Here is a 12,181-nt window from a genome sequence, read left to right on the forward strand (position 1 = left end):
CCAGATCAGTCTGAAAAACAAAAACCTTTCCTACTTCTCGTGTCAGATCCTGCAAAAAAGAGACTAGTTTCTGGAACTGGCGAACCCAGAGGGGCCCTCTCCAGCCGCTCCCTCTCCCGGGACACACCGCCACCCACCTTGTCGAGCTCCCTCTGGCGCAGCCAGACTTTAAGGAGAGCCACGCCATCTCGCATGCCTTGGAAACCATTGGCAGCCCCTGAGAGGAAGGCCAGGTGGGATTCCATCACCAGATCCCACAAGATGGAGTTGTTGTAATGGGGGGTCGGGGGCTCAGCAGCTCCTGGGGGGGGGGGGGGAAAACCAAGCAAGAAACAGAAATGAACACAAAGTCAATAGGCAGAAGTACAGCTAAAGGGATAGGACTTGGTTTTTGAACTTCGTGCGTTGATCTTACCTTTGTTTTTATTTTTTATTGTCGATTTACCATCTGGCTTTTAGTTGATTAACCCCCAAGAACAGTGCCTTGCGCAGTTGGAAGTGACGTAGAGCAACCCTAATTGGGTTTTCAAGGTAAGTGAGATATTTAAGGAACGGTATGACAAATTTCACTCCCCCAGTCAGCTTCCATGGTTGAGTAGGGGATTCGAACCCTGTTCTCCCAAGTCCTAATCTGTCCACTCTATCCATTGCACCACTCTGGGTACCAGTATTTAGGGGAGGCTCACGGCAATCTGTGGATGGAAAGGCCCAAATCTGCCAATCCTCACCACATATTCAGCCTTCAGCCTTTTTTCTCTGGGCTGAAGGGAAAACAAAACTGGGGGCCCCCACGTGTCAAAACTAGGAACGACGCTCCGTCAGATGACTTTCGTTGCAGTTTCTTTCAGCCAACATTAAAAAAACAGCAACACACAAATAAATGCAACTGCAAAGTGTGCAACAGCGCATCTCTGACTACAGTGGTGCCTTGCTTGACAATAACCGTTCCGTTCAAATCGCTGTTAAGCGAAATCCTCGTCAAGCGAAATGAAAAACACCATTGAAACGCATTGAAAACCACTCAATGCATTCCAATGGGTGAAATACCTCAGCGTCCAGCGAAGATCCTCCATAGGGCGGCCATTTTCTGGTGCCTCTAATGCGAGGAATCCATCCTAAGCACAGCAGGCAGCTATTTTAAACAGCAGGCGGCCATTTCGAAACCCGACGATCAGCTGTTTTCTAATCGAAAAATCGGTTCCCGAAGCAGGGAACCAATCATCGTGAAGTGATTTTTCTCATTTAAAATATTGTTTTGCAATCGCAAAAGCGATCAAAAAATCTTTATCGTTAAGCGATTTCCTCATCTAACGAGGTAATCGTCAAGTGGTGCACCACTGTAGTTTCTTGTGCTCTTGGAAGACAGCCAAGGGTTAAGTACCAAGAGACATAAAATGCCACAGGAGTTATTGTGTCATATGGCCTGTACTAGTCAAAGCAGAAGCCTTTAAGGAGAACAGAAACCAAGACCGAAGGCACTCTCAGAACCCAGAAATGCTGTTTTTAAGGACCCCCACTCCTTACATTTCCCAGTCCATGAAGTCACGGACTATGGCGCACGGTTGCGGAATCTGTAGATGGCAGTCCGGGGAAAAAAGTAACTTCTATGAGTGACCAAGCTCTTCTCCGAAAGTGGAGGCTTTGTTAGCTGTTGTTGCCAGAGAGCTTCACCTCATCACAAATTTCACAAACCTGCTTTTAAAGCCAATGAGGATACCGGCAAGGTTGTAGCAGTGGGTTCCATAGACAACTAAATGATCTTCACCGATGGAAGAGAAACTCACCCTCTCCTTGACCGGGTCTGGCTATTCTTATTCTTACCGGCACATGAGCACCTAAAAACACAGGACTGCCACCATCATCACATCATCACCTTCCCTTCTCTCCCAAGCCTTACCTGCCACAGGTGAGTCCTTCTCCAGGAACCAGGCGGTGCGGACGTTGTTCTTGCTGGGGTGCAGGCGGCTAGGCTTGAAGACCCCTTGGGCCGGGCAGGCGAAGAGGCGGACGGTCACCATCTTGGCATCTTTGCCTGGGAACCCACCCAGGAAGGAGGAGACACGGAAACCAGCAGAGTTGAGAACAAGATCCAGCCGCGCTACCGTGGTTATTATAAGCTGCTTCTTCCCCTAACCCTGAATGACACACCCACAGATGGATCTTCTCTGCCTGAATAGCTTTAGAGACTCCATCAGTGAAACAAAAGTGGCATCAAAGAGAGATAAAGAGGAATAGGGCCGTGAGAGGAGTGATTAGCAATCGCAGGAAGCAAAAGACACGGTTCCTTCGGAGTAAAACTGAGCTGACCGGCCTTTGTTCCACCAGGTTACCACACTCGACTCAGGCTTCCGCTCATATTTCTTCGTCCACCATGATGACTCAAACATCAAAACAACTTCAACAATGTTGAGATATTGATGTTATTTTTCAATTGTTTTTATTCTATTTGCTGTGAGCCGCCCAGAGTAGACATAGTCTAGATGGGGGCCATATAAGTTCAATAAATAAATAAATAAATAAATAAATAAATAAATAAATAAATAAATAAAATGTAAATCACTGTGGGGCTTCAGTGGGTGGGTGGGTTTTCCCTTCCTGGTTTCACAAGCATTCAGCTTCACAAGACCTACAAAAGCAGCAGGAGAGCAGAGTGGGTCCTTCTAAATACAGTCGTGCCTCGCTTAACGATTATCCCGCATAACGACAAATCCGCTTCACGACGATATTTTTCCGATCGCAACTATCGCAAAACAATGTTTTAATGGGGTTTTTTCACTTGCGACAATTGTTTCCCTGCTTCGGGAACCGATTCTTCGCATTACGCGATCAAAACAGCTGATCGCCGGGTTTTCAAAATGGCCGCCGGCTGCTCAAAATGGCTCCACGCTGTTTTTAGGAGGCATTTTTCACTTAACTGGCACCCAAAAATGGCCACCGTATGGAGGATCTTCACTGGACGAGCAGGTATTCAGCCCATTGGAATGCACTGAACGGTTTTCAATGCATTTCAATGGGCTTTTTTATTTCGCTTGACAACGTTTTCGCTCTACAGAGATTTCACTGGAACGAATTAACATCGTCAAGCGAGGCACCACTGTACAATCACAAATTCTGGTTTTTCTCCATCCCAGAATGTACAGATGCCAGATGAAATTTAGCAACCGAGACACACACACCTTCTTCATCCTGGAAGCAATACTTTCATTAATGCAAACTGTCACAGCAACATCCAACAGGTGTCTGCTCCATCGGTTATCAATTATAATTTTCAGGTGGCTTCTCGAATGCGCTACCCAACAAATGAGTGGTCCGCTCCCCACAGAAGACACTAGAGCATGAGAAAAAGAGGGCTTGGCAAGCACAGGGGAAGCCGGTCCTCACCTTGAGGCTGCAAGAGCACAATCGGCTTAAGATGGTTTCCATTCATGTAGGCGAACTTCACACTCCCCAAGAGCTTCTTCTTGGCCAAATGATGGGCGATGTGGGCCAGGTAGAGGGCCCTCTTGCGGTGATAGCGCTGGTTCAAGTTGTCTTTGTCTTGAAAAAGCTCCTAGTATCAAAAAAAGCCACGCATTAAGTTCCACCACTTGGAAACGCTGAAGCTCTGATCACATCCCTCCACCAAGCGCCCTCATCAAGAGACCGCAGCACACCTACACCGTGCGATCCATGCTCAGAAAGACCTTTTCCTGGACAATAACTTACGTCGGTGGACATGCTTCAGGAAGATCCATGTGACCGAGGAGGGCCTTTCAGGCCACTGGGTCCCAAGCCAAGCTGTTCAAGGCTTTGTCGGCAAACCTTAGCACTTGCTCTCTGCTTACAAACAGCCCGGGCAGGGGACTGAAGACTGGGAAAGGTACCATCTGCACGCCGGTTTTTCCCAAGCTATGTCGAACAACAAGCTTCATCTTTCAGCAGGACGACGATCCTATATAAAATGAGCTGGATTTCCCCTTCACGTATGGGGACATCACCTGCCAGCAGGATTTTTTATCAGAACCGAGCGCCAGTTTATTAAGTGCCCGCCCAGTCTATGACAGGTCTTCGATACAACTCTGACCTTTTCCATTATGGCTCCTGTCAGGTCTTAAACATCCCTGTAGGAATTGATGATCAAAGTTTGTAGAAGGAGTTTGATCAAATACTACAGCTGTGCTAGCAACAAGCTTACCTATTAGATTTAATAAAGCTGTGGAAATAAAATGCTAAAGAAGAAGCCTGTAAAAGCTAATGAGCTAATTGGCCACAAGGGGTAATAAAGCTGACAGCCTCAGATTACTGGGGTTTTTTTTGGGGTCGAATGGAGAAAAGAAGGAGTTACTCTGCAGGATTGATTTATAAAGCAGAATATTACTACGAACTCTTGATTTATGCTATGGTAAACGGACTGACATTGAATGCTGTAATGTGTATGACCAAAGGACTGAAGAAAGGACAATTCTGTATGTATTACTACTGCTACAATACAATTTCTTTACTTTGCTGCTCTCAATATCATTGTCTGTCTGATTACTGACACCCTGAATTCGATAAATCTCTGCTGGGGCATAGGAAAAGGCACCGCCTCATCCATAAAGCCCTTGTCACCTCCCCTAAGTGGCCTCAAGTAGAGCTGGCTGGATAGCTCAGTGGGTTAGGTATCCGGCTGTAGAGCAAAAGGTTGGGAGTTCAATTCCCCCGTGGCGCCTCCTGCAACGTAGAGACGTCCTGCGTGGCCTTGGGCAAGCAAGCAGCCCAGTCACAGAGGGAGGGAATGGGAAAACCCCCCTCTAAGCATTTCTACTTAGAAAAGCCTGGAAAGGGTTGTCATAAAGTCAGAATAAACCAGGATTAAGCTGGTTGGATAGCTCAGTGGGTTAGATATCCGGCTGTGGAGCCAGAGAGTTGGGAGTTCAATTCCCCCACCGGGGGGGGGGTTGTTTTGTGATAGTTCGTGGTTCATAGGTAGCCATGGACCACCAACCATCACAGACAACAGGTTTTCCAATTCATGCCCACCTCTAACCTCCCCCAGAACGACCAAGCTATGGAGAGTTCAGGGCTGAGAGCAAAGCGTCACGATGGGATGGCAAACCAGAAACAGAAACCAGCAAAAGATCATCACGGACAGTACGGACAATTCTAGAAGCCAGATCACTTTAACCCCTGCATCCCAGGCGGGACGGCGGAGGACATGAACCCAGAGAGAGGCTTGGAAGGAGAAAAGAAGGAACCAGGCCTTCTTGGCAGTCATTCCTTGGCTCTGGAATGAGTCGCCACCTGAAATCTGCCTGCCCCTTCCCTCTTGCAACCTTTAAGAAACCTCTCGGAACATTTTTATTCCAGCAGGTTTTCCAAAATATTCCATCTGATCAGCCCACAGAGATTACAAGCCTATTATCTTTAACCACTGCCTGTTTTAAAATGTAATCTTAATTTTTCACTTTTAATTATATTGTGTTATGTTACTTATCACCGCTTGTACAGTACCTAGAGCGACCATTGGTCAGTGGTATAGAAAATCAATGAATGAATGAGTGACTGAAGTAATGAATTATAATTCATTCATTCACTCATTCATTCATTTTCTATACCACTGACCAGTGGTTGCTCTGGGTAGCGTACAAGCAGTGATAAGTAACATATAACAACACAACGAGTGAAAAATTAAGATTACATTTTAACATGTAATCTCCTGCCAGAAATATCAGGAAAGAGATTAAACAATTAATTATTGCAAAAGTGATTAATTAAAGAGAGCTGAAGATTTTCGTTTCACTATTGAGCAACACTCAGTAACGGTAGTGGTTTGCCAACAAATTTTTCATCCCCAAGCGGCACTACCAATTTTCAGCACTAAATCCACCCATTTCTGGCAGGATTATTACTCCATGTATTGGGATTATTATTCCATCTATCCCGAGGCATTTAGCACATTTAAAAAAAGGACTCGAGGGCTGCATGTGCTCCTCCTTTACCCCACGGGCAAAAGTTCACACCAAGAGAGCAAACACAGAGCCCCTTGGTACAGCCGGGGTGAACGTTAACCTTCCATCCACAAACTGCCAACCAAAGCTATGAAAGTCACTTTTGACGGTCCCTGGTTTTTATCGAGAGCGGCTCACTCACCCGGGGCATAACCAGGGCCATGTCGACGTTGACCTCGGGCTTGATGCAGGTGCCCAGCAGGTAACTTCCCACCACCTTCACCTCTTCAGGAGGCAAGAAATGGAACTTGCCCTTCACGCCGAAAGGAAGCTGCAGGAATGGCACCTTCACCCCTTTGGGGAGCCAGGATTGGTCCGTGATCTGGAAAGAGAAGGGGGGATGGGGAGGGAGAAAGGCAAAATGACACAGGTAGAACCGAGAGCGGATGGGGCTGAAATCTGAGGCTGACTGGCTAGAAAAGGATCTCTGGCAAGTGGTCAAGAAAACGCCTCTTGATAGCTCTGAACCAGAGGAAGAAGGTCGGAAGGAATGGTCCTAGAATTCTGAAGACGTGCCAAGCGCTTTAGAAGCTCTGCTATATCTGACCTTCTCCCAATCCCCAGCAAGGACCCGAAGCAGGGGTTCATCCCTCAATCATGCACTGTATCTGTAGGTGCAACACAAGGTGAGAGACAAGACTTTGCCTCCGAGGAAAAGGCGCCCAGACCACAAATCTTTGGTTGGCTACCATGGCCTGTCAGAAGTTGGGTCCCTCTGTGTTTCACCCTGCTTCTATCTATATATGAAGATGAGGAACAGATGTATTTTCAGATCTCACTGGACCGCAACATCCATCATCTTTCATCATTAGCTATTATCCTGGTTAGAGCAGACAGAAGTGGCAGTCTTCAAAGAAGAAACAGGACTACTCAGAAAGAGCAGTCGGAGAGGATTTTATATCTACTGAAGGTAAACTTCAGAAGCAACAGTATATAATGCCGGACTGTGAAATCCTAACCGAATTGGCCTGCTTTAGACCGAACTGTGTAAAATCCAGACCAAAATGGAATGGACAGATTCAATTTCAAGATGAAATGCGCCCATCTACAAATACTTTCAGATTTGGTCTACAAACTGACTCGGCTGGGGCACAGGTGATTTCAACCTTCCCTGCCTGCCCCCCCTTTACAGCCAATTGCCAAGATGCCTACTACAAAGACTATTAAAGCTAGCTCTCTGAAATTAGCTACATTTCTTTCAGGTCTGTCGGGTCTCCAATTTCCCATACACTAGCACAAAAAGGGAAAAAAAAATTACAGCCATTTTGGTTTTCTAACCCAATTCAAAGGCAGGCCAACCATTTGAATTCAGAAATCAATTTGTATCCAGGACACAGACCTTGTTCTCTAGACCGATGCAGGGTCCGTTCCATCCCAGTGGCCTCAGAACTGAGTCAGAGAACCCATGGAAAAACCACATTAACCAGTGGGCTGTATGTTTCACAACACCTTGCAACCAGCAATAATTTTCCTGCAGTCTCCTGAAGAAACCTTTGGGACATGAACAGGCCAAAACACACCAGGCATTCTCATTAATAAATACTATTTTGCACCAGTCCACACAGAGGGATTGCAACCCAACACTTGGAAGGCCATGTTCCTCCCCTTCTACAGGAAAAAAGATCTGACCCTTAGAAAGGGCCTAGAACCAACCTCACACCACCTGGAGATCAGACAGTCAGGCTGCATCCCACATCAACAGCCCAAAAGCTGCAGGCGCTGATCCAATCTGCCATGCATTTTGCTTTAAGAGTGCAAAGTATTAGCTGGCTGAAGCCTCTTCCTTCCCAATGTTACTGCCATAGGAGTAAAGACTTGGAATGTTAGCAGGAGGCAATGAAAGGCCATGATCCTGGATGTAATTACGGTGCAGAGAGCCCTACTTTCAAACAAACCTGCCTATGTACCTCTTTTTCGGGAGTCTCAGGCACTGTCTTGAGCACAGCATTGATTTCATGGAGGAACGAGTTGATTTTCTGTTTCCTCTTCTCCTTGAGGGTGACCTCTTTTAAAAGCTCCTCTATCTGCGCAAAACAGAAACCACGCAAGACATCACAAAACGCTACGGTTCCTCTCACAACCGAAGATAGAACAAGCCACCGGCGCTACTAATCTAGGGGATGCAGCAAATTAAGAAAGGATTTAAGAGCACCCAAAGGACACTAAGAGGAAAACAACAGAGAATATTATAACCGAGGACTAGAAACTTGAATAAAATGGAAAACTGTCAGAAACATAGGTAAGGGGCTTAGGACAACATGATCTTAACTACAAACGGAACATGGGTTCTGAACACTTTGCAGGAGACTCAAACAGTTCTGGAAGAGGGAAATATGGGTCATCAAAAGTGTTGAACACAAGCTATTTACACACTCCTTAAATATGCAGGTATATACAAAGCAGCATGCTTTGTATGACTGAAAGGGGTCCCTGGGCAGATTAATTGTTCCACATTAGCAGGAAAAGGAGCCCCAGGTTGCATGCAAGGAGGAGGAGAATGTCAAGAAAGGAAGACTCTTCCTTTTAGTTACAAGCAGGCCCACCCGAGGGACACGCCTGCCTCGCCAAGTCCACTTCCCTGCCCAGACCGACCTGCAAGCGCAGAAGGTTGGAATGGAAGAGGTTCTCTGTCTCCTTGAGGCGACTCAGCTCTTCGCTGGTGGGCGGCTTGTACAGTTCTGCTTTGCACAGCTTCGCCGGTTGCAAGGTGCCTTCGGACGCAGGAGGCCTTTTCTTCCCTCGCTGCCTCCCCTCTCGGGTGAGAGCCGTCTCCTCGTCTTCTCTCTCTAGACCTGCCTCTCTCTCCCCTTCTTCAGGCATCTGCAGTCAACAGGAAGAAAGTGAGTCTCAGCTTTTTTTAAAAAAAAAGTCCTTCTAAACAATTAACTTGCAGGAGCAGCTTTACAAGCCTGCCCTGTTTCTGCAGTAGCTGCAGAGGGGCACTGAAGCACAGAGTACAAGCTTCTTTGCAGGCTCATTATATACAAGAAATTACATTCCACCAGGTCACCGGCAGGGAAGGCTGGAAGGCTCTACCCCATCTATTCTGTCAGCCTGACGTAGCTTCAGACTCACCAAAGGAGAAAAGGCTGCTGTTTACCTGGACAGAGGGAATTCTTGGTCACTTGAAATAACCAGGGAGGGTCTTTCATAAGAGGAAGGTGGAGACCATAGGCTCCCAAAGTGGTCTATATGGACCCCCAGGGGTCGATTTTGACCTGCAGGGGGTCCATGTCAAAGAGAGAAAAAATTGGGGGTGCACAAGATATAAATGGGGGTGTATGTGAACAGATCATAATAACTATTTAGTAATTACACCACACATAGATTCTGTGTACATAATATTTCATAATATTATTTAATTAGGTACTATGTACTATCTCTATTGTGGCGTGCTACATTCATGTGTAAGTTCATAAAATTACTGGTAAAATTTTTTGGTAAATGTTGGTGTTGTAAATGGGATCAATAACATTTTGTCATTTCTCATTACTGAGCTATACAGGCACACACATAGGCAGGCAGGGGGTCTATGGAAAACAAATAAGTTGGCAAATGGTCTAGAGGGCAAAATAAGTTTGGGAACCTATGGTGTAGACAGACATCTGCCCACCCTGAATCATGTGAACATCAAGGGTGACCTATCTGACTTTAGCATAAGGAAGGGCCAAGCTAAGTAAGGCCTTTTTGAATCAGCAGAACATCAATCAAACACTCATACTTTAAGGCCGATGGGAGCTGTAGTCCAACACCTGGAAAGCCACCTCTTGGACATCCCAGCTACCCATCACTGGAAATCTTCAAACAAAAAAAAACAGGAGGCAGCACAAAGTAATGCTACCTAACAACATTCTAGTTCCTGCCTTGATTCAACTCCGCTCCCCTTGGATTCCGGGTGCGAGTCTCTTCATCTGACATGTTCCTTTCGAAGCATTTAAGGGCACCCTGGGATCGTACAGTAAGAGTGTGGGCCTGGCATTCAGGAGGTCCAGATTCAAGTCGCCCCAATCACCCTTAAAGCTCACTGGGTGACTTTCAGTCAGTCCCTCTTCTTAGCCTACCTGCTTCACCTGATCCTTCTGAGCCTCAAGCACCAAGAATTCCAGCTGTGGCCACTGCAAAATATACTAGCAGTAAAACAAAATAGCTGACCAGGCAAAATCAGGCCAATACACTCTCATATTATTTTTAAAATGCATTTATACACTTCTTTAACTGGCAAGACCAGTGGTTCCCAAGGTTGGGTCACCCAGGTGTTCTTGGACTAAAACTCCCAGAAGCCTTGACCATGAGCTGGACTGTCCGGGGTTTCTGGAAGTGGCACTCCAAGAACATTGGTGGAGAGACTGAGGTTGACTTGGGAGCCGCAGATCTTCAGCGATGTTTTAAAAAATCCCACGTGTTTTTTGTCATCCTACTTAGTGCAGAAACTACCATTAAATATTTAGCCCTTCAGCTTGGCTCGGCAGTCCCTCCAGGTGACCCCAGGACTCCTCAAGTGCCCAGAAAGCAGAATATTTACCAGTAAACAGAAGAACATCCATGTCTAGCCATCAGCTGCCTATCAGCTTTTGGGGGGGGGATTCTGCAGTACAAAGCCCAGAATCCCCCCTCCCGAAAAAAAGAGAATAGTTCCTGTCTGGTGGATTCTGGGACTTGTATTCCCAGAAAGTTACTTTTTCCCAACTACTGCACCCACCTTTAGATACCAGCTATTAGGAGGAGATGATTAAAAAAAAAACAGAAGCCTGGAAAAGTTATATTTTTTAAAGACTACAAGTCCCAGAATCCCCACACATGCCAACAAAGGACCTCCAGCCTCGCTTATGGGCTTCAGGGAGGGGGAACAGCTGGCTGGGCCTCGACGGCTCTCGGTACCGATCCAGAAGCGCTTCCCCCCCCGCCGCCGCCGCCGCCGCCGCCGCCGCCGCCGCCACCCACCTTCAGCCCGGCAGCTTCTGCGCCCACGTGGAGAGAACTCCGGCCAAGCCACGCGGAAGCCCCCAGGACTGTTCCTCACTTCCGGGGTCCCACGTCCAGCGCGGCCTCTGATTGGAGAAAGAGAAGCACCTCCCACTTTTCACGCCCACCAATCGGAACGCGAAGCGCGCCTCCCTGCGGGTAGGAACCTCTTCGGCTTCAGAAGCCACAAGCCTATGGGCGCCGCTTTCCGGATGACGTCACGACATTTCCGAAAGCCCCTCCCCCATCTCCGTCACACAGGAGAATAAAAAGATAGAGGTGTTCGTCCATCGTCCGGATTAAGAGGTTCCGGGTGTATGTCAGGAATGGTTAGGGCTGGTGGTCACGTAGAATTTGGGAAGAAAGGCAGGCTTTCGGGGGGGGAGGGGGGAGGGAGGGGCTCCAGGCAAAACCCAAAGAAAAACATTGTTTAAAAGTAGAGACAAAAACCTTGGGACGCCTTGCAGGACTTAATGGTTGCATTTTAATGTGCACCTTGGAACCTGTCCACGAAAGCTCACCTTAAAAACAGAAAAATGTAACATTAAATCTTTATTGTTCTTGTTATATAATAAAATATAATATACGAAATATATTTAAGGTGCCTCAGGACTTGGTCCATGAAAGCTCACCTTAAAATAAGAAAAATGTAATATTAAAATGTTGTCATCATTATATTATAATATATTTAAGGTGCCACAAGATTTGATCCACAAATGCTTCCATTAAAACATAAAAATGCAATATTAAAATATTATTATATATTTTTTATTTTATATGCCTGATTTTATCATGATTTTATTTGATCATATTTGTATTTTAAACAATTGTGACAGCTTTTGGCTAATACAATAAACTTGAACTTGAATATTAAAATATTATTATTAAAATATTGATAGGATATATAACAAGTTAGTCTTGTTAAGGTGCCACAAAAGCTCATATTAAAACATAATTGAAATAAAGTGTAGCTGTGTGAGACACCTAAAATACAGATGCAAAAATAGGGGATACATTTACAGAGCACTTTAAAAATCGCCATACAGTACGCGAGCTTTCATGGATCAAAACAGCCCTTCGTCAGGGTTGTACCTGTGTGAAGAAATCAAAAGTCCAAACGTTCTTGGCCAGATGGAATTTGCCAGACCACGGTCCGGTCGCTGTTTTAAGGTCTGGGCTGAAATAGCTGTGGATGGAGTGTAACCACCCAGTTCTCTACACACAGGACAAGTTGTGAAGGTGCTACAAGG

General features: G+C 46.1%; 1 protein-coding gene across 1 annotated transcript in view; it reads right to left on the reverse strand.

The window, feature by feature from the left end:
* NOL6 (nucleolar protein 6) overlaps positions 1–11,044 on the reverse strand; it is a 55,774-nt gene extending 44,730 nt beyond the window's left edge. The window contains exons 1-7 of the mRNA XM_020796454.3: positions 10,911–11,044; positions 8,562–8,789; positions 7,877–7,993; positions 6,112–6,291; positions 3,382–3,550; positions 1,898–2,032; positions 138–301 (exon numbers count right to left, since the gene is read on the reverse strand). Of these exons, the coding sequence (XP_020652113.3) occupies positions 138–301; positions 1,898–2,032; positions 3,382–3,550; positions 6,112–6,291; positions 7,877–7,993; positions 8,562–8,789 (993 nt within the window). The 5' untranslated portion in view covers positions 10,911–11,044. The remainder of the gene's footprint in view (positions 1–137; positions 302–1,897; positions 2,033–3,381; positions 3,551–6,111; positions 6,292–7,876; positions 7,994–8,561; positions 8,790–10,910) is intronic.
* Between the last annotated feature and the right edge of the window lie 1,137 nt (positions 11,045–12,181).

This window comes from Pogona vitticeps, chromosome 2 (assembly GCF_051106095.1).
Source record: "Pogona vitticeps strain Pit_001003342236 chromosome 2, PviZW2.1, whole genome shotgun sequence".
Lineage (NCBI taxonomy): Eukaryota > Metazoa > Chordata > Lepidosauria > Squamata > Agamidae > Pogona > Pogona vitticeps.